We start from the raw sequence: 22560 nt of genomic DNA on the forward strand, positions 1-22560 counted from the left end.
AGAATATTTAGCCCAAGCCCTATTCGGACTCGGGGGGGGCGCCAGGGCCGCCAGAGCCAAACTTGCACCCCTAATAAGACCGATAGAGAGATTTATATCTCCACATGGCTAGAGGAATCAGTGCATGAATACAGAGGATCTGTAATCGTGAGTGGATAGAAGATCAAACGACGCTGCAACTTACTGTCAAACATAGAAGATCAAACCACGCTGCAATTTACTGTCAAACATGCAGAAGTAATCGAGTAAGGACTAAGGACAGTGAAGATGAGGTATTCTCAAGCACTGAAGAACTCAGTTCAGAAAGAAGAAAAGCAGAATAATGAGTGTTATTACGACCAACAACATAGTCTAGGAAAGAGGGAGATGAATGGATGGTGAACGGTCTCTGGAATATAATATTAATGGTTTCTTGAGCCATGCAGAAGAATAACAGATCACCATATCTGTTGATTATGAATCTGCTTTAGAAGGTATTTGCAAACATTTAAGGAAAGCAAAGATACGCCCAGATTCATCGAGAGGAACAAATTAAGCAGCTTGACAACAATCCATCATGAAAAGACTAGAAAAAGCAGAGAAAAACACTACGCTAGAAAGCACAGTTCTAAAGAGATGATCAACATAAACAGATCAGATCAAGGAGACAAACATCATGATGTTAGATTAAAAAGAGAAATAAAACTGCGAGAAAACTCTTCGAAGAAACAGATCTGTATGCACTTGGTGAAAAGAACATGCAGTGATTAAGGAGGAGAGAGTAAAGAGTGACCTTAGTTTTTGAGCCGAACAAAACACAGGCATTGATAAGAAGACTTCCGAAAGATTAGCCAGATCATGTGCCATGCAGGGGTAAAATGGATTCACATCCTCTATAATTTTTTTACCTACAATTCCCTGTAATTCCTTCATAGGATTGTGCCATGTGGCATTTAAGTAATCGAATGGTTATCCAATTTAAACTAAATTTGAATTTTATTCAAACCCACTCATAAATTTGAATTTTATTTAAACTCTAGTTTGTTGAGTAACCTTTGGATTACTTAAATGCCACATGGCACAATCTTATGAGAGAATTGTAGGTAAAGGAATTATAGAGGATGTGGATTTACTCGGAAGCTGAAGAGCCAAGGGTTGTAGTTGCAGACTTATGTCTCCTCCTTTACTATCTTTCTTTTTCCAGTACTCCTTAGTCTTAAAGCTAAGTACTTTAATAGGATCTACTTGCAAAAGAGAGAAGAATTTTTCAAAAAAAATTCCATAACAAGAGAGCAAAACTTATAGAACACGCGTTTGATTTTTGAAGTTTATTTCTCTATTTTGAGGTGCCTGTGCAATTTGTTCTAAAAGAAAAAGTCTTTGAGGGTATAATAGTCTTTAAGATTGTAGAGTTAACCATTCTAACCTAATAGGACCTATGTGTTTTTCAAACATAAAGTGGGGTGCCAGTGCTTTTAGGCCTCCATTTTGGGGTGCCTGTACAATTTACTCTTATTTTTAAAACTAATTCTTTTTTATTTGGCATTTTGTGATTGTAAATACATCACTTTTTTGAGTCCGAATCGTCTCTCCCAACGGGGAGCATTTTATATCTCCCGACGTCTATTGACCACGAATTATAAGGAGGCCCACAATATTAGAGTCATAGGTTTCTTTTTCTTTTTTCTTTTTTTATATTTTATTATTTTTACTCATAGATCCCACATAATTTGTAGTGATAACACTGTTATAGGAGCACAAGTACTACTCCCAATCAGGGCAGATGATCCACATTCTGCTTTTGATTCCTCTCCTTCGAGAAAATATCATAATGGTGTTCAATGAATTGTAGAATTCAACTGTATGTAATGTTAAATCTTACAAGTATCCTTAAATTAGAATATTACATGTGGTGGAAATTCGTCATTCATTCTAGGACTCAAAGGAACATTCCCTTATTTAGCAGTAGTTTTTTTTTTTCTTAATAAATTCCAAATGAGCACTAATTATGAAGTCTGAGTTGGAGAATGGATATAGTTTTTTTTTTTTTTTTTTTTTTTAATAAATTCCAAATGGGCCCTAATTATGAAGTATGAGTTGGAGAGATATTGTTGTTGCAAAATTCGGTTCGGTCCTTCTCGTACGATCGCTCAAACCTGCAAAAACGTGCTCGACCGGTGTGGTCGCAAAAACGTGCTCTACAGGTGTGGTCGAGTTATTCGGTCCTTCTCGTACGATCGCTCGAACCTGCAAAAACGTGCTCGACCGATGTGGTCGCAAAAACGTGCTCGACAGTGTGGTCGCAAAAACGTGCTCTACAGGTGTGGTCGAGTTATTCGGTCCTTCGTACGATCGCTCGAACTCGCAAAACGTGCTCGCCGCTGTGGTCGCAAAAACGTGCTCTACAGGTGTGGTCGAGTTATTCGGTCCTTCTCGTACGATCGCTCGAACTTGCAAAAACGTGCTCGACCGATGTGGTCGCAAAAACGTGCTCGACCGGTGTGGTCGAGTTCATCTCCAACGAACAAGTTAGTTCAGAGTGAAAAGAAGGATTAACCTTAATATCTTAGTTAATTGAATAACTCAAGAGTGCATACTCCATAATGATGAATATATGGGTATTTATAGATCTTAGGAGATGTTACCTTAACTGTGCAGTAATGGAGTTCAAATAAAACTCTATAATTGTTGTTAACTTCCTGAGAAAGGAATCTTATCCGCTAAGAGAATGTTATTTGGATTGTAATTGTGGAGTCCGACCTGGACTCTAAGAGTAATACAAAATACCCGACTTGATCGGAATCCTTATCCCTAAGGATGTTAGATGTGATTCAAATTGTACACCTTGCTTTCCTTTGTTTTATTCGTGGTCCAACCAAGGTTTGATCAGTCCAGTTGTTCTTTGGTCGAGCTAGGGAGGTCTATTACAAAATATCCATAACAAATATTTCAAAAAATAGGTACTCATACGAAACAAGAACTCAAGTTCCAAAAAAAATACGGATCTACAGAAAAACTAACGTTGCAAATAGGACCAACAGAAGAAACTCGATCATTATCTTTTCTTTAATTAGTAAAAGACTGTAACATCACGTCACTATAAATACTCACTCAAATCTCTTATAAATACAGTTCCACATATCCAAGTTGCAGGTCCGAGATCAGGGAAGAAGATTGGCGCATGGCAGAAGAGAAGAAAGAGAAGAAGACTGTTTGTTCAATGGCAGAAGAGAAGAAAGAGAAGAAGACTGTTTGTTCATTGGTTAATGAATTCAACATGCCAATTGGGTATCGGTTCATTCCTACAGATTATGAACTGGTTCATTACTATCTAACGCCCAGAGTATCGGGTCATGCTCTTCCTGCTTCAGTCATTATTGAACTGCAGAGAAACCAGATTCATAGCCAACCTCCTGAGCAACTAGGTGAGTTACAACAGGCAAGCTTCTGTCTCTTCCTTTGTTTACATGTTTTGTGGATAATTTTTTTATGTGTTCAACAGCAGTTTTTAAACAATAAAAGTAGTAATGATTAGGTCGACTTGCACATTGGCTGATTGAATGGGGATTTATCCTGATTTTGGCACTAATATTAGTCCTTATTTTAGCTCTGATCTAAGCCCATGATTTTGGCCTTGATCATGGCCCTAATTTGAGTTTGGACCCTCCACCCATATAGAAGAATTAATTCTAATTCAAACTCTAGCCATTTTAATAAATTAAAGAATTTTATAGAAAATTAATAAAAATAAATTATATCTTCATTACCAATGGAGTAAGCATCCATCTAATTTTGGCTCTGATTTTGATCCTAATTTTGGCTCTGGTCTTAATGTTAAATTGACTTTGATCATGCACTAGATTTTTACCCTAATGTTCATATTAACATTGATATAACTATAAGTCCAATTTTGACCTTCAGTCACTTTGATCATATTAGGCTATGAATTCACTTTTTATATTACTTTTAAAGAAATTTTTATTTTTCGAACTAAATCATTTTTAGTTCCTAAAAAATATTAACTTTTTTTTTAAGGAGACTAAGATAAGATCATATATTTTAAATAATAAAAGCTAGTATATAGAGAATTAATATCTTACAAATCTACACCCAAATTTCTCATCGTGAATATTAACATTTTTCTTTTACCTCCAATGTGATATTTCCAAAAAACTTATTAAGGACAAATAGTTGTGTTTGTAACTAAAATATCATTTTCTTTAGAGCAAATTGCACTGACACCCCAAAATAGAGACTTTAAAGCACTGACACCCCATTTTATGTTTAAAAAACACTGACACCCCATTTCAATAAACATGTTAGTCCATTCGATTAGTGAAACCATTAATTCATTATTATTTTTTTTAAATTCCAAAAATGCCCTTACCAAAATCTGAAGAGAAAAAATGAGACAAATCTATTCTCTCTCCTCACTCGATGCTTCACCTCTCCACCTCCAGTTCCGGCAGCTTTAGCAACGCCGCCACCACTGCCTCCGGACTAGAAGAATCAGCAGAAAGTAGAATTGCAAAGCTAAGGTTTTTATAAAGCTAGAAATTTGGAAGTATTCAAGAAACTAGAATAGTTTCAATAATCAATGCTTCCAAGCTCGTGCGATATACTCCCATTGAGTTGGTTAAAGCTTGTATCCAAAGTCTTAGGTTTCTACAATTCGTGAGACTCGGTGGGATCCCTCCATTTAAGCTACTTCTTGAAACATCAAAAACTTCCAGTCGATCGTTGCAAGTTTGTATCTCAGGAATCTTCCCTTGGAACTAGTTTGACGATAAGTTGAAACGGGTGAGATTTTTCAGTCCAACAAGATCGAAAGGAACCAAACCGGTAAACAAATTGCTTCCAAGATCCAACACTTCCAAGCTTTGGCATGCCAAAATATGCGTTGGGATGTCCTCTGCTAAAAAATTACTTCCCAAGGCTAAGAAGGATAAGCTTGGAGGACTACAAATCTGTGCAGAAAAACTATCAGTGAGATTGTTGAAAGAAAAATCGAATCTGATAAGCCTCGAGCATTTTGCAATAGATTGAGGAATTGAACCGAAGAGACTGTTGTGTGCGAAAGAAATGAACTTCGTCTTGAAGCAGTTCTTGAAGAGACTGTCAGGAATTTTTCCGGTAAAACCATTGCTCGACAAATCCAGCAACCGAAGATTCGAAAAATCTCCGAGGTAGTCAGGAATCTGTCCGTTTAATGTATTAGTACTCAAATTAAGCTTCCAGAGTGTCACAATCTCTGCAAATTCCGGAGGCAAGGAACCTGTAAACCAATTCTCGTATAACGACAATGTCTGCAAGAAGTTAAGCCGGCCAAACTCCGCGACAACCTTCCAGAAAGACTCGTATTCCACAACACTATTCTCTCCACAAATCCTAGGGAATTACAATACATGCCACGGAAACCCAGCTTTGCAATTCTGCTTCCTACTGATTCTTCCAATCCAAAGGCGGTTATCGTGGTAGCGGCGTCACTGACGCTGCCGGAACAGGATGTGGATGTGGAGAGGTGAAGCAGCGGAGAACCGACCGAGGAGTGAGAATAAATTTGGCCCATTTTTTCTCCTCAGATTTTGGTATGGGCATTTTTGGAATTTAAAAAAATAATAATGAGTCAATGGTTTCAATAACAGAATGGACTAACGTGTTTATTGAAATGGGGTGTTAGTGTTTTTTAAACATAAAGTGGGGTGTCAGTGCTTTAAGGACTGTATTTTGGGGTGTCAATGCAATTTGCTCTTTTCTTTAACTACTAAAAAAATACTAATACTAAATTATCGGATTTTCAATTTCCATCACCAAAGCAATAGGAGACTTTTAAAGCTCAATAGAGAATTATGGAATGTAAATTTATTTATGTTTAAAGCGACACCATCAACTTATTGACTATTTTGTCATTTTGTAGGAGCTTGAATCATCTTATATTTCTATAAATTTTATTTTTAATTTACTTGTAATACTTTTATTTTTTTATGAATTTACATTTGATTTTTTTTTTTTTTTATTATTTTTTTTTTTTCGAGGTTCATCCGGACCAACTTGCATGCACCTTGATTATATCCTTAGAGGGAACTCTGTCATTCGCAAGGGTCAAACCCATGACCTCTCCACTAAGAAATATGGATCTTACCATTCTACATTGACACATTTGAAATTTTTGGTCCAAAGGTAGGACCAATTAAGGCTAGGGACAAGGCCAATAAGGGTTAGGGTCAAGGACAAGGCCAATCAGGGTCAGGAATAGGGACAGGACTAATCAGAGCCAGGGACAAAGCCAATTAGGGTCAAGGATAGGGACAGAGCCAAGGATAGGGCCAATCAAGTCAGTGCCAATGCATCCCGACCCGACCCAATTAGGGCCAATCAGGGCAGGAATGGGCTTGGCTTGGCCCTGTAAGGCTAGGGACAATAATCATTGGCTCTGAACTAGGGTCAGAGTAGGAATGAGCTCAGATTAAAACGTATAGGCCTGAGCTTGGGATAACAAAAGCCCGGCTCAGCCCGGCCCTCTGACACCCCTACTAAAAATCCTTTCACCTGCGTTCATTAAGGTAAGGTTCATCACTGAAAACCCTATGATTCTAGTAGATTTTTTTGTTGCGTTCATCAAGATAAGAGTTCATCATTGAAAACCCTATGATTCCAATAGTTTTTTTTGTTGTAAAGATTTTTCATAACAATGGTCGTTGTTCTCCTACCTAGGATTCTCAACTATCTTTCCTAAATTATCTCTCCATTGTCACGCATCTCATATTCTCAATAAAATTCTTTAAGTATATCTCTGTTCTCTTCCTCTCTCTTTTTTCTTTTTTTTTTTTTTTTTTTTCGTTAATGGTTTTCTATAGTGAGGGAATGTGTGGTTTTCATTTTTTTTTGGTGAAAGAGAAGGAACAAGGAAGAAGAAAGATACATTACTCTAACCGCCAGCCCATCAGCAAAAATCGAGCATTGTTTTCTTATTATTTTTTTAAAAAATTTAACCATAGAAGGTCAACTTAACTAACCCATAAATAATGGGAGGAAAAATATGAATTTTATTGGACGATTCAAATTTAGTTAATAGATTTGACCGTAGATATTTAGAACTATTTAGCTAAAATGTTCACACGCTTTGGTTCAGCTACTACTTTCCTATTTGTTATATTAGATTTCCTACCAAAAAAGATTAGTTAGATTTAAACTGAGAATCATTGACTTGTTATGTAATGAAATCACTTTTCCTATTTGTGATGATTTATTCTGAGCTTTTAATTTGGCATGTGATGCGTGACACCAGTGAAGAATCATTGTAACGAGGACGAGTTATTTTTCTTTACTAATGAAGATGGAACGACATCATCAATTAGGACTGTAGGAGACAGTATAGGTTTCTGGAAATTTGAAGATACAACATTTGTCTGTAATTCTGATGGACAGAAGAAATTGGCTTCCAGGATGGAATGGGTTTACTACATTGGATTACCAGAGAAAAGGAAAAAGAACAAAGTGGGCCATGTTTGAGTATAGATTAAAAAGAAAGATGTGGAAACCCTTCAGGCAATGGTAAAATCAATTCTACCATTCTCTCACTCTACAGAAACCCATTTCTTATAGTAGTTTTTTTTTATTCTCATGAGACATTGTTTTTCCTATTAGGAAAAGAACAAATGGATACTTGGAAAGATTGAATATGTAGCTGATTACGAGAACTTGGATTGATAGGATTTGAGTTGTTGGTGTTCTCTTCACCAAAATCATTGGCCCATGAAGTTCTGATAAAGGGATAATAGGTAAAGTCTTTGGCAGCTACAACTGCCATTAGTCGAGTTTGGGTGTTAATTTGGGAGAATTTCTTATTCACTTGTTGAGAGTTAAACAGTGGAGTTTTGAGAGACCTTCTGCTTTACCTTTTAACCTTTTAACAGTGAAGGTTTTAAGAAAATTTCTTCATCACTTGTCAAGAGTTAAACAGTAGAAGTTTTTAGATAATTTCTTCTTCCCTACAGAGTTGAATAATGGAGGTTTTGTCAATTTCTTCTTCTGAGTGTTTTTTTTTTTTTTTTCAGTATGTAAACAGGATTAAAGACCCAAAACAGAAACAAATTAGCCGGGAGTAACCTTAGACAACTCTGCTTGCAGATCTCCCCCGAGTGTCTTATTTAGGTGTTAGGAATTAGGAAGAAAAAAAAAAAAAAGTGTGAAAAAGAATGTAGAGAGAACATAGAATAGAAATATTCATTAGAGAATAGAAATAGACTTTGAGGCTCTAACGAAGTAAGTCACAATTCAAAATTTAATCGAGGTGATCAACACTCACTCTCAAATTAAACTTAAGAATTGAATAATAATTTTCGCCCTAATCTACTGCTACGTGTCATCTTTGTCTTTAATCAAACCATTACTTATAGTACCTACTAACTCCTAAAACTTCTTCCATATTGATGCGTCTAAAATCTGGTTTACCTTCAGATCCTTGAAAAATGACCTACAAAATAAGGTTAGACGGGCCTGACCGTGGGGTCTGGTGGCCACTTCCGAAGGCTAAGTTAGAAAGTGGAACACCACAGAGCTTTAGTTGCAAAGCTTAGATTGAACACAATAATAGAAGGAAACGATTCAGATACCTCTGTTGGGTGTAAGGCTTTAGTTTATATAGGATTTACCTCCCTTCTTTGACCATTGAATTTGTTCGTGCCTTCTCTTGGTGGTCGTTCGATCTTGGGGTTTTACCCATCTTTCATAGATAATGGCAATTACCTTCATTAGCATGATCACCCATCTCACGTTAATGGTAGTTACCTGTTACAACTTGATTACATATCGAATTCTTCGGGATCACATTTATTCCTATAACTGCAATAATCATTTTCCCCTATGTAACTGCTTGGTTCAAACTCTTGACTAATCTCGACCGTGGTTGTGCCGTCCTGAACCCAAGTGTATGACCCGACCGAGGCTGGATCCAGTTCAGTATGGTATTATCTTATCCTCATCACATATAATTCAAGCAATTGTAATCTCAATAACTTCTTAAATTAGCTAAAATAAATAACTCATGTATAATCCCCATGTCACAGAATCTCCTCACTCCGGTTAGGCTGCAATGGTCTCTGAACTAATCACCTGCAACCAAGAGAACAAGTGAAAGTGGGCTACCTCAGTGGGTGGGAAGCCACCTTCAAAAGGGAAGTCAAATTCTGGACCACACGAATCCTCCTAGGGAAGGAAAAATTAATGAACTTAACAATGTTCTCCGGTAGGTGCAGGAGTTAATGCCCCTCCTCCCTTCACAATTTACCGTTATATAGGAAAAGTATGACGTAGAAGATGAATCCCCCCGTGCGATCACCTGTAGACCTTAGAGAAAGAATTTCATGAAGGCCAAGCTTGCAGAAGAAGCTTGGTATTTGGGCACAACTCACAAGTTGTGGTAGAGGGCTCTGCCAAGTGTCCCTTCTAGAAGTGATGTGTCCCCCAAACCAGAAATCTGGCTGAATGCACATAACCCAGAGATAGATCTGGGTGTACGCACATATCTTCTAATAAGTGCTATGGTGCATTAAATGCTGAATTAATGGTCAAACATGCGTGTTTTCTCCAAGGGGAGGCCATGTCCCACTATGTCCTACTAGTAAAGTGGGTGCCGACAAGTATACTGAAGACCTCGATTGGGTATGGCCCCGTCAACTGGCAAGCACATTTCGGGAGGTCCTCTTCGGTATGCCTTCAAGCTTCAGCTCAACCAACGAGTTGAACCGTTTTTGGTTGCCTTTGGTCCAATTGATTTGAATGAGTCACAGATTTATGGTAAAGCTCCTGCTTCCGTACCATATCTAACCTGTGCTGATGGTTTAAGGTTCTAAGCTCTACAAGACCCTATGGAGTATCTATATTTGTTGCACCTGCTTTGACCAAAAACAAAAACAAAACACACACACACACACGAGCGTTTCAAAATGAAACTAAATTGAATTTACAAGCCTTCGACAAGACGGTACATGGAATTATCAAACCAGCTTTTGGCACACTACATGAGTCGATTGTAACTAATCAACCAGTTTCAGAACAAATCGTGTACTTAAATCACAATTATCAAACCAGCTTTGAAGCAAGTTTCCTTAGCAGGCATTTCAGAGCTTTGCCAGCAACCCAGTCTGAAGAGGTTTTACCACTCCACTTTCCTTCATTTCCAAGTCGCTTACACTGGGTGGGACATCCACTGCAGGAGAGCAATTGAAGAACCCATGTGGCTGCAGCACATACACAACAAGTATCAGGATTCGAACAGTAGCAACTATATGGACAGAACCACATAATATCAAGCAAGTCGTTTCAGAGTTTTCTTTTTCTTTTCTTTTTTTCTTTTTTTTTTTTTTTTTTTTTTTTTGGGGGGGGGGGGGGGGGCGCTTAGAAGCAAACATGTATGATTAAAATTACTTCAACTGCACCTTGAACACAGTTTCATCAACATGGTGCATCCATCTCTACGTCATGGACAGAGGATATCACTGCAGAGCCTATAGGGTCAGAAGGCATCTCCAGTATGGGCTATTTTTCCGTAAGGTGTAAAAGTTAAAGTCTTCATTCCAGATTTCTTCAGTTTTAATTAATACTCAAAAACTGAATGGGCACAGATCTAAACTAAATAGGATGGAATGGGCAAGGATCCAGTCAGATACCTCAATATGTGGAGATCCAATACTTTGAATTCAGAAGACTAGTGAACATAATAGTGGCTATACATCAACCAGATAGGAATCACGCATAAAGAGAACAAAATTTTAGAAAACAAACGATGTATAAAGGCATATTTATTTTGTATCCTAATGTAATCAATTCTAAATGATCAACTTTTCATCCAAATAAAGGAATAGAGAATGCAAATTCATGCAGTAGATAGATATATTTCATGCTGATCATTATCTAAGTTAACTATGAAGTGATGAGCTCTGCAAGAATCAGTTTACGACAATGTAATAATATACTAGCACAACCACTCAACTGTGGACCCTGCAATCTGAAGCAACTGAACCCACACTGAGCCTGAGACACTGTCATGTGAGTATGATAAATAAGGCTAGCATACATCAAGAACCTTAACCTGTCATATTCTTCTCTTAACCTAGAAATAACAGGCAGCATTCTCCTCTTAAAGCTATGGGCATATTCAAATCCAGACAAAAGCAAAATACAGTCTGAAAGAAAGATCCAGTTAAATTTGACATGTGTATTACCGCAAGCATAAAGCCAATGTGCTCCACTGGCATGACTGGCCAGTCTTCTAATCTAGGAATGTGCGTAATTCCAAACACATACCTGTTAAGACATTGATGACGTGAAAATGTTCAAATTAAATATTTCAGTTCCAGTAAATGGAGTAAACTTTAAAAGGAAAACAAATGTACTTTTAGGAAGAAAACAAATTGAATCAGTATCAAACTTAAAAATAAGCAATATAAACAACCCTTGTTTGAGGTAGACAGGACCAGCAGTATAGCGTTCAATCAAATAAATTCAACAGAAACAGATGAGCCTTCGGAGAATCCATGACAGCTCGGGGAAAGTAACATGTAATAGTATCATTAAGAAACATATACATGCTTTCTCTAGTTAACAATGAATTTGAGACCCTTAATAAGCAAAACTTTTGAATTCTCTACTATGGAGATTATGACTTCTACAGGTTGATGAGGATGTTACGGTGGAAGGAAAATCTAGCTGACTAGCTCTAATATTGCATGTTTCACAAGAACGCCACTGACAGCTGCCTTAACTTGATGATAAAAAGGCAGAATATAGTGCCAAATTCTAGGCAAGGAACCTACAAAAGAATTTAAATATGCAGAGGAACCAATACACAAATTTAAGGAAGTGCTCATCATGGATCTCAATTTGGAACTAACCAGAGAACCGTATCTGTTTCTTCAAGAGGCCGGTTTTGCTTAACCCATGTAGCCAATCCCTCACCAACACGTGGATTTTGATTAGGAAACTCTCCACCAGGAAACATCTCATGAGGTGCATATGGTGTGACCCAAAGATTATGCTTCAAAAAAGCAGCTCTTCTCAAAAACTTTGCATCAGCACCAGCCAATGGCAAACAGTTTGAACCAGGTATCAGCTTATAGCCAGTTAACTGGCCAGTCCTGTTGACTGTTCTTGTGTTCCTGACCTGAAATATGGAATTTGTGTACAATCAATCAAACAATATTAAATCTGTGAATCAATAATGATCATTACCACCCCCCCCCCCCCCCCCAAAAAAAAAAAATAATAATAAAATAAGACACCCAAAGAAAAGGACCAACAGACCAAGATTCTAGTTCAACTTTTAAAGCCTAACAAGAGACACACCCAGAAAAGGCTCTGGTCGATTCAACCAGAATGACAATGACGTCAAATATGTAAGCCCCAAAAGCAAAATTGATAGGAATGCACCCAACATACTTCTTGCAAATTTCATTTGGAAATATATGAAAATTTTTAAGCAAACAAAAAAGGCAACAATTGCATGAGAAGAAAGACTCCAACATTAGATTCAAGATCCAAATAGGGGACAAAATAACAAAAGCAAACATTGTTTCTCCTGTCTAGCTTATTTTCTGAATAGCTAAAACAAAGACCCAACTAACAACCAATGTAGAGTCCTAGAACAACACTAGTGTGAATGTCTTACAATCCAATGGCGAGCTGACAAAGGATCACAATCACGCATTGCCTGCAATTCGGATTTGAGTAGTTCCTCTTCAGCATAGAACGCATTGTTGTGAACATTATCTTTTCCTGGTTCTTCGACTTTAACGTTCACCTCAACCACCTATAAATGTGATGTTAAATAATTGGTATTATCAGAACTAAAAAGCAGCTACAATGTTTCCATATTTTTATACTACAATGATCGGTTTAAGAGTAATGACTATATAATTTAAAAGGCTAAAGAGGAATTACAGGAGAAACTGTGACAAGTATATTATAGAAGAAAAAAAATTAGCATTGATAAAATCACATAAAACTGGAAGTTTATTAATGGCATAAGTTTGTTTAAGGTTCACAAGGAAAATTTCATCAAAAGATTTGATTCATCACGTCAGATAACATAAAGTTGTAACCCAGCTAAGAAAAGAGACATCCATGCACTTTGGCTATCAATATGACAGGAATAAATAAGTCAAAAACGAGCAAACAATATTTAAACATTATAAAAGCTCTAAACTGTTAATAGATTCACTAATCCATATTACTAGATCCAAACGCAAAACAACATCCTCAAATTCATAGAGAGCAACTCATCATAAAGCTGCTGGATTGACACTGCATTTTATTTTCATATGCAATACTAGAGAGTGAATGCCTCAAATCCAGAACATTGCTTCAAAATAACGAAAACTTATTTCACAGAAGCTGATGCAGCACAAGCTGTAACCAAGCCCAAAATCAGTATGGGAACCCAGATCAAGATGAATGGGATACAATATTTGGTCTTCTACATGAATCCCCTATTTCCTCTGCCCCCCCCCCCCCCCCCCCCCCCAAAGAAGAAAATGAATTTTATGTACCCACTCACAATAGGGTCTATATAATATATAAAAAATTAAAGGGTAAATATCACTTACCTCCCCTCTTAACTGGACAAATAGCACTTACACCCCCTCTTACTTGGATAATATCACTTACCTCCCCTCTTACCTAGCAAATAGGTCAAACACCTCCCTTTTGTTAACTTTCTCGGTTAAATTAAACTTTTACCATTAAATATTTTTCTAAAACCCCAAACTATCCTTGACTAAAAATATTTTTTTAGTTAAAACCCTAAATTACCGTAATCACCCTAGCAGTTAAAATACTAAATTACCCTCAATTAAAATAATTGTTAAAAACAAAAACACCATCGTTAAAATTCAAATTATCCTTAATTATTAAAAGCCCAACATACCCTTTTGATAATTTAGTACTGAAATTGCATTTTGATATCAAGCAGTTAGTGTTTTTTTAGTTGTTTGATAAAATAAGAAAAAGAGGGGTATGTTGGGGGTTTTAATAATTACAGATAATTTGGGTTTTAAGTATGGTATTTTGGTTTTTAACAATTATTTTAATTGAGAATAATTTAGTATTTTAACTGCTATGGTGATTAAAGTAATTTAGAGTTTAAATTAAAAAAATGTTTTCAGCCAAGGGTATTTTGGGATTTTAGAAAAATATTTAATGGTAAAAGTTAAATTTAACCGAGAAAGTTAACAAAGGGGAGGTGTTTGATATATTTGCTAGGTAAGAGGGGAGGTAAGTGATATTATCCAAGTAAGAGGGGGTGTAAGTGCTATTTGTCCAGCTAAGAGGGGTGATAAGTGATATTTACCCAAAATTAAATAATGAAATAAAAACTCCCTTAGAGTTGCCATCAGTTTTCAAAATGGCCACATTACCTTTCGAAGGGGTAATATAATACCTTTATGTCATCAATTAAAATAGGGAATATATTAAAAAAAAAAGTATAAGTGAAACACCACCCATACCCCTATTCTTCCTGCACTCATTGGAAATCTCTGCAACTCAATCCCAGCCATTACAATGATTCTTCTCTACCAGAAACCTTAAAGTCTCCAACACATGAACCTCGTCAAATTCCCAGAGATGAACTTCGATCAATAAGGTCTATAGTTGAGCATAATCGATTGATAACAACCCAATGAGATTCTTAAATATTCCTTCACCTATCTCGCCATGGCTGCTCATAAACAATGACTTTGGATTAACTCATCTCAGATTCAACTTTTCACAAATACAGTAAAATTGCCAAAATACTCACTCCAATGAAGCATTTGCATATGCTATAACAGGGACACAAAGCAAATTGAGGTGGGGACCTTGAAATCAGGTGAAAAGTCCTAAGAAGCAAAAACTGTAAGACACATCTTAATAAATATCAACAAAAACTTCAAATTCTTCTACCCATTCCCCAGTTTTTGGGTAGGATTAAAAAATAAGAACCTCAATAATCAGTACAGAATCAAATTCAATTGAACTTCTCTAATGAAGAAAACCGTTCTCTTTTTTTCTTTCCTTCCCTTTTTTTTCAGCATTTTTTTTAATGTTTTACACGTAATTCAGCTCCTGATCTGTGCTGTTCTATAATATCTAACAAAGAAACAGTGGTCTCTAGCCATGCCAAGGGTAAACTGAATTTCTGAAATTAAACATCAAAACTCCAAAACCCTAATCAATTCAAGCAACAACGAATTCCCAATCACCAGAAACCTAAGATCGCAGATCATTGGATAACTTCTGGTCAATGGGAAAAAATACTCAGCAAAAACTCTAAAACCTTTTTTGGAGACCAGACAGCTAATAGCCGGATGTCTTATGAGACTTCTTAATACTAGAGAGGTGAGGACCGGAAGTCCCTTCTTATGAAATTTCTTCTTGCGTTTTCCTCTTCTCCACTTCTTCCGCCTTCGTCTTCACATTCCCATCAGAAACAGAACCATGCTTCGACCTTAAAAATTCAAGCTCACAGGAATTTCGATAGCCACAACAAATGGCAGAAAAATGTGTTCAGAGACAAAATTGAATATGACAGTTGGCAAGTTAAAATAATGGAAAAGATTTATCAGCATTGAACAATGGTTATGCATTAAATTGCTGCAAAAGGTGAGAATAAAACCATCTGAGTTCATGATGAAGAAATATCAACAGTTCCTCAATCATAGTAGTTCAATGAAGAAATGACAATTTCTTCTTTAGCACAGTTTTATTTTTTTATATTTTTTTTGGCTCAAATCTTTAATACAGTAGAGAACTTGACAAGCATGATCTGAAATGGAATGCAAAAAGCAAACAAACCGCACGAAATGATTTACCTGGTTGTATGGTTCACCAGGTTTACAATCAACAGCCATGTCCATCCGAGCAACAAAGAAATGTTGATGTACTGGTGCATACAGTCCCGGAGCAATAGTTGTACCATATTTTCGGGAATCCCCTGGCTGCAGTGCTCCCAAGCTAAGAATACCTGTCAGTTTAACCTCAGCTTCTATCTTCCCATCCTGTAATAGAAACCCATACAGGTTGAATTTTAACCCAAAGAGGTACTAGGAAAAAATTAAAAAGCCGCCAATGATCCACCAATAGAGAAGCTTACTCGCATAGAACTAAAAGAAAAAATGTCCAAATTTGTGGCTCCCAGCTACACATTGATCCCAGAAAGCAAAGAAGCAATAGGAAAAAAGAGTCCAACACAACTGTATGACTATATTTCAGATTTGCTAAGTAATGCTACAGTCATTGACAAGGCAAACAATCCATGGAATCCATTTTTCCCATTTTCCAGCATTGGAGGCGAAACAAACCAATGAAAGTAACATCAACATGTTTGACAGATAAAACAACTAGACATCTTAAGTTTTGAGTTGGCTACTGTACAGGCTGGGTAGGCCCACAAAGCAAAATTTACATTTGTGCAGGCAAGCTGGCACTCTGCTGAAAAGAATAGTTTGGGCCTGACCAGAAATGCCAACTACCTATAGAGGCCCAAAATGCAAACTAGAAATTACAAGATATTATGTGTACAATTACATAGAGAAGCCTCAACAATTAATCCAGTAGGAAGTTAAAAGTAGGCATGGATATATGTGGGCAACTATGTTTGATTTAGTATGTGTTATGCACATAACCACATTAAAATTCTGAGCCAGGCAAGAACATATATTGCTATTATCACTTGCACAAAAGATTTCATCTTCTACCTAATCACATTACTTATATCCCATTTTAGGACAGGCCAAGCCAAATCTGAAGCCTAGAGTAGCCAGACCAGGTAGCCCAGATAAGATGGCACTTAAAATTTTCAACCTTTTACACACAGGATTTTCATCTAGTGATCCATCATTTATGAGTGTTTTCATTGCAATGCTGCTTCAATTTTATAAAATTAATGAAAAATAAGTTTCTTTTATCTGTTTTAGAACAAAGGGTTCACCAGATAAACAGAAGGAATTCTAAAAGAGTTCCACTTGAACACAGTCAGAAGAAGGTAGTCTTATGAGAGCGTTAAAAAATAAAAAGAACCCTGTGTACATCATGGCTTCAATTTATACGTTAAACACAATGAACGCAAAAAAAATAACAGGAACAAAAAGGACACACATACAACCACATACAAAAATAAAACAAAATGACTACATAGTTTACCTGATAGAAGTGCCAGAAGAATCCATACTCATAATTAGCAACAGTACATATGAAAGACACGGTTAACCGCCTGGATCGTCGAACTTCTGCCCACCCCGTTCGCCAATCTTGATGTTTCCATAGGATACCATGATCCTCTTCATGCAAACAAACACAATTTTCAGTAGTCTCAACACCTCCAGTGAAGTTTGTGAAGTGAGCATCAAAGTATTTGATATAGCCTAAACAATCACATCCCTGGGACAATAAAGAGTTTAATGAGGAGAATATTTTGAAGAACACACAGGACAGTTCCAACACAAACAGAGTTAAACCAAAATAAAATATGAAGCATCAAACAAGGATCTGACCTTCTTAAGAGAATGAGCATTCTTGCCGAGACCATCTTCACCAGCATCAAACGCATTTTTCCTGTAATGGGGATCATTTGGATCCCCATATGGCACCACCATCTCAACAAAACTCAACCTGTGGGCTACAGACCTTCTACCGCGACTACCATCAAGATATGTTACAGAATAGATAACCAAACCCTCCCTTGGGGTGAAGCCGATACGAAAGCTCCACTGACAACCGAAAAATAAGATTTTCTGTTTGGATTGCTGGATTTTAATTTGAAAAGAAAAAAGGGTAAGAATGTACCAGAACCAGTTAGGACATACCTTCTGCCATTCTACAAAGTAACCATTAACACGAAAGCTTGGTCCTTCAGGTTGAAGAATTTGAAGAGGTTTCACATCACTACGATCCACACCTCCTCGTGTTTCACCAGGAGTGTAATTCCTTAATGGATCAGCCGGAGGTAAAGGCACAAGTTTACGGTCTTCAAACTCAATAACTACCATATTCTGCATATCGACAAGAACATAAATGCCTTCAACTGGACGAGCATACCCATTTTCCATTGGGCAGTCACTCTCAGTTCTACAGAAAATAAGAGGTTTAGCAAGCCTGCGGCTAGGAGCATCAGCCTCACTATGATAACCAACACACCTGTTGAAGAGTAAAAGCCAAGGTGTTAATAGAGGTTATAACAAAAAGTAGCAACAAATCCCAAAAAAGCTCTCAATATGATGCAAGATGCAGATTCAAACTAACCAGGCATCTACCATCACAAGATCCATGTCCTCAATACCCCTCTTCTTCATTGCCTCTCGAAATGGGGGATAATCTTTAACAACAGCTTCACATTCAGCATATTCCACAGCATCCTGAAGAAGGAAAAAGGAAGATTAAACACTTACTTTTCAAAAAGAAGAAGATAATTTGATTTATCTGCTCAAACTATTGAAGTAAGATGAGATGCAAGGAAAAATAGTCTCATTGACAACAAAAGATCCTGGTGGTTAATAATCATAAACCTCTCCACTAATAAAATGAAAAGAAATAAACTAGATTACTTAAAACATACCAAAAATACAAGACTTGGGTCAACTCAACAGCTCTATTGGAAGCCATGATTGTTACCATATCCCAAAATTACAAAGATTAAAAATAAAGTGACTGGTATTGCCACTCTTCCATTCACATTCACAGAATCATATTTTATCAGATTTCTCTTTCAATGGTGTGAATTGACTGAGCATATCAGAAATATCAGGTCAGACACTACTGAGTCAGAATCATTTTTTATTAGTTTAATCCTTCAGTAAGTATGTACTCATCTTTAAAACTGTTACCACTTTAGAATCATTCTATCAATTTAGCTTTAATTTTGTGTCAGGATGCCATCCAAGCCACCAAGAATTCAAGATCCTGATTGACTCCAATCTGAGCCTTCAAAAGTTGCCTCCTATGTCACCGATATTTGTGCATCTATATACTATCAATTTTCTCCTTACTCCATTCTCCATATATGCCAAAACCCAGCAGTAAATATGGCCCAAGGTTGAGTCAATTAATATCCAAGTCAGAACAGCCTTAGCCATACAGTTTAAAATGTAGGGAAATCATAAATACCATTGGAGGTTGCACATCAGGAATAACTTGGGATGAGACAACTTTGCCCCTATGATGACCACCTCTAGTCGCTGCATGTACTTCAGAAAGTTCAACAATCCAGATGCTTGTCTCATTTGACCGTTTATTGTATACAACAAGTCTTGCACGCCTTGTTGGAAGCTTACTAGGAATTACAGGTCCACCCTTTGTTTTTGGGAGCAATGAAGGCTGGAAAGGAGGAAAGAAGTAGGCGTCTGCCAATGCAACAACATTTTTATCGGGTTCCAATAAAACCACTTCAATAAAACGCATGCTATCTCTAAGCTGCAAAAGGGAAAATCAATAGCAACTACTAAGAAATAACACGAGATTAAGAAGGTGAAATTAGCAATATAACCCTTCTAGAAACAACAGCACTGCTCACTATTTTCTTTTTCAATTTTCAATAAAGCAATAATAGCAAAATCAACCTCTGGAGTTGCACCGGCAGCCCTAACAGTTGCTACTGCCACTGAAATTTCTGCAGCAGACAGAGGATCCAAAGGATGGCTGGATTGAGCCCTCATCATGACTATCCCTGAGCAATTATTAAGAAGAAGCTGAATTAATCAATCAACCAGAAAGACAAACACCATCAAACATATGTAAGAAAAGTTGCAAGAAGAAAGCATCCATATAAAGATGAAGTTTAACATTTCCCATATCTATCACTTTCTGCAATATGTCAAGCTTTCCTATATGAGTTACAAATTGCAGGGAAAGCGACATACAAATTTATGATATTGATAATCAGGATTCTTTCATCTGTGAACTAAATAATTTACTGTATGTAGTCTCCTAGAAGGATTGCTAGAGAGAATGCTGGGTTCAAGAGGCAAATAGTGCTCCAAGGTTTGAGTCTGGGAACAACCCCTTTGTGAAAGCATAGTAAGGCCGCATATATTATGAGCCTTCCCAGACCCCCACAGTGGCAGGAGCCTCCTCCAAAGGATGTATTACTTTTATTGCTCTGGGTAGTACCATGTAATCAAATGTCACACAAGCTGCCATCAAAATTACTGTAGATGGCGGAGCAGTCTCTAATCCAGTCAAACACATGAAATGAGTCGGCAAACATTAAAAGTGATGCCCTCAGCCTTGAATCTGAATGTAGAAACACATTTGCCATCTTTTCTATTATTATGGGAAAACAAAAAGAGTCTTTACATTCCAGAGAGGCTGAAACCCACAGATATTGCACCTTGTACAAGCCAGAATAAGGGCATCTGAGGTGGTAGTATTTATCACATATGCACAAAAGAAGGTAGTAAACATGGTAAAATATTTATCCAAAAATTAGCAAACTTGACAGTACAGAGTTTCTACGAGGCACCAGAAGGTAGGGGTGATGGGAAATTCTCAACTTCATGTCTAACAATTTTTTATTTTTTATTTTAATTACATACACGAACATAATGAACCCAAAACTGATATCCATTCAGAATGTCTTGCAACCCAGAAAGACCAACAACAATATCAAACTTAACCTACCTCATCCAACTACCGTAATACAAGTAAACAACCACAGTCATGATATAATCACTTCTCGAAACTTCAGTGGAGTATTAAAAAAATGAAACAGTTAACTACTTCATAATGATCCTTCTAAAGATCAGAAATATGTCAAATATTCGAGGGTCAAACAAGACCTGTAGATAGCCTCTTTCTCTATAACCTCCTATTCTTTCCACAGTGCAGAATCGTATGAGAATTTGTACTGAGAAGCTGAAAACTACTGAAAAACTAAAGAAGCTGCAAAATAAATTATTAAGCTTCAACATAATAAGTCAATGTCCCCTCTGACATTAAGGTCAGTTGACTCTGTTCTTTAGTTAGTCTCCGCACATAATAAGTCAATGTCCTCTCTGACATTGAGGTCAGTTGACTCTGTTCTTTAGTTAGTCTCCACAAGACTTGTCTTGGACTAAGAGGATGTTAACCATCCAGTGTTCAAACTTCGATGAAATAATAAGTAGTTCCAAATCTCCATCAAAGAGTATAAGCCTTCCATGTAAAATTACATGCCACGACACATGCCAACAAATCCAATCTCTTGGAAAGAAGATCAAAAATTGGAAACTGGCAATTCTTGAAAAAGAGAGGTGGGCTTATTTCAAGAGCTACCCGACAAAAGATTAACCTGAAGATCTAAGCTCTACTCGACAAAAGATTAAGCTTAAGATCTAAGCTAACTAAAATCAACGACAACGCAAATGAAGATGAGAAATCAATCAAAGAAAGGATCGACGAATCAAATCGTTGAGGAAAAGAAAATGATTAGCGCACCAGATCGTTTCCACAACAAAATCAAAGTTGATATTGGATATCATTTCTTCTTTTAGCATCTTTTCATTTTCTTTTTTCCGGTTTTGACTTGATTTCTTTAAAATCATTAGGTCAGTACTTATTGGAAGACCCTCCATCCCGAACACACACGGACACAAAGGGCAAAAGATCAAGGTTCTGAGGCTTATACTTCCGGCTAAGATTGACACCGTAGCGCAGAGAAATCAGTTAACATGAGTAGTAGAAATCTTGAGCAATACTAACTTTCATGTTCTTGGAAATTACGATCTCTACGTTATTTGATGCCATCGGATGCAAACAGAGCAATTAATAAAAAATTAGCATGGGAAATTCGAAACCAAGAAAGCGCAGAAACAATAACATGCAAAGTGAAAATGCAAGATAACAAAAAGAAAGCCAGAGGAAAACCTCCGAAGTAAGAGACGACGAAGGGAAAAGCAAAAAGCATGAACAAAAAGTGAAACCAAAAGCACTCGATCATGCATACCTCCTTTAGCAGAAGCAGCAGTCGAAGCATCAGGGATGGAATCAACAGGGTGAATCATAGTTGGCATGGCAGCATCCCTTTTCGTCTTCTTCTTATCATCAAGACGATCAGCAGTTGCAACAGACCATTCACGAACGACCTCTGCAGCGGATGAAGCAGCAGATGCAGCCTCTCTTCGCAACGGAACAGAGTTGGTGTTAATGCAACAAGACGTCGCTTTTTCCGCAGTTGTGGCCATTGTAGAGGGTTAGCAAGTTCACCGAATCCGCCGTAATAACTTCCAATGCAATCCACTGACATACAGCAAATCTCAGGATTCCTTACCCCGATCACCACCACCACCACCCTCCCCTCAAATTTCTCAATAACACTTGTCAGGTACTCTCACTTATACCCTTTCACGGTCTCTGTGAATCCACTCTCACTCACTTTCAAGAACCTTAAATAAGAAAGCAAAGAACACGAAATAGAAGAAAACAAAAAAGAAAAGAAAAGCTAGGGTTTATAGCTGCGATCTTCGGTTTACAGCTACGATACTGTATCTTCATGCCAAAGAAGGGAGATCGCTTTCCATCTGTTGTGTTGGTTTGGCTGATAAATCGATTTCTCTAGGAAAGAAAAAGAAGAAA

General features: G+C 37.1%; 2 protein-coding genes across 3 annotated transcripts; one reads left to right on the top strand and one right to left on the bottom strand.

Annotated features, from left to right (window-relative positions):
- The first annotated feature begins 3160 nt into the window (after positions 1-3160).
- Positions 3161-7689, top strand: LOC149007131 (NAC domain-containing protein 76-like). Its single transcript, XM_089167021.1, has 3 exons — positions 3161-3404; positions 7268-7476; positions 7627-7689. The coding sequence occupies exons 1-3, from the start codon at positions 3161-3163 to the stop codon at positions 7687-7689; spliced, it is 516 nt and encodes a 171-aa protein (XP_089023147.1).
- A 1910-nt stretch (positions 7690-9599) lies between these two features.
- LOC149007132 (spermidine copper dependent amine oxidase 1) lies at positions 9600-22560 on the bottom strand. Of its 2 annotated transcripts, none has more exons than XM_089165197.1 (12): positions 21932-22560; positions 19569-19675; positions 19117-19422; positions 18256-18368; positions 17820-18150; positions 17508-17723; positions 17158-17394; positions 15828-16013; positions 12647-12787; positions 11874-12142; positions 11205-11286; positions 9600-10220 (listed from the first exon to the last, which is right to left on the bottom strand). In XM_089165197.1, the coding sequence occupies exons 1-12, from the start codon at positions 22167-22169 to the stop codon at positions 10101-10103; spliced, it is 2346 nt and encodes a 781-aa protein (XP_089021323.1). In that variant the 5' UTR covers positions 22170-22560; the 3' UTR covers positions 9600-10100. The 2 variants fall into 2 exon arrangements, with proteins under 2 accessions (XP_089021323.1, XP_089021324.1); XM_089165198.1 differs by lacking the exon at positions 21932-22560 and adding an exon at positions 20787-21915 and having other exon boundaries at positions 9601-10220.

Source organism: Hakea prostrata, chromosome 8 (genome assembly GCF_041222555.1).
Source record: "Hakea prostrata isolate BN-2017 chromosome 8, UWA_Hpros_2, whole genome shotgun sequence".
NCBI lineage: Eukaryota > Viridiplantae > Streptophyta > Magnoliopsida > Proteales > Proteaceae > Hakea > Hakea prostrata.

Excerpts from the sequence above, each read along its gene's own strand:
- LOC149007131 (XM_089167021.1), top strand. The coding sequence starts at position 3,161 with ATGGCAGAAGAGAAGAAAGAGAAGAAGACTGTTTGTTCAATGGCAGAA. Across the intron at positions 3,405-7,267 it reads CCAACCTCCTGAGCAACTAG|TGAAGAATCATTGTAACGAG; the intron begins GTGAGTTACAAC and ends GCGTGACACCAG. Across the intron at positions 7,477-7,626 it reads AGAAAAGGAAAAAGAACAAA|GAAAAGAACAAATGGATACT; the intron begins GTGGGCCATGTT and ends TTTTCCTATTAG.
- LOC149007132 (XM_089165197.1), bottom strand. The coding sequence starts at position 22,169 with ATGGCCACAACTGCGGAAAAAGCGACGTCTTGTTGCATTAACACCAAC. Across the intron at positions 17,395-17,507 it reads ATGCTCATTCTCTTAAGAAG|GGATGTGATTGTTTAGGCTA; the intron begins GTCAGATCCTTG and ends TTATTGTCCCAG. Across the intron at positions 16,014-17,157 it reads TCTTCTGGCACTTCTATCAG|GATGGGAAGATAGAAGCTGA; the intron begins GTAAACTATGTA and ends TTTCTATTACAG.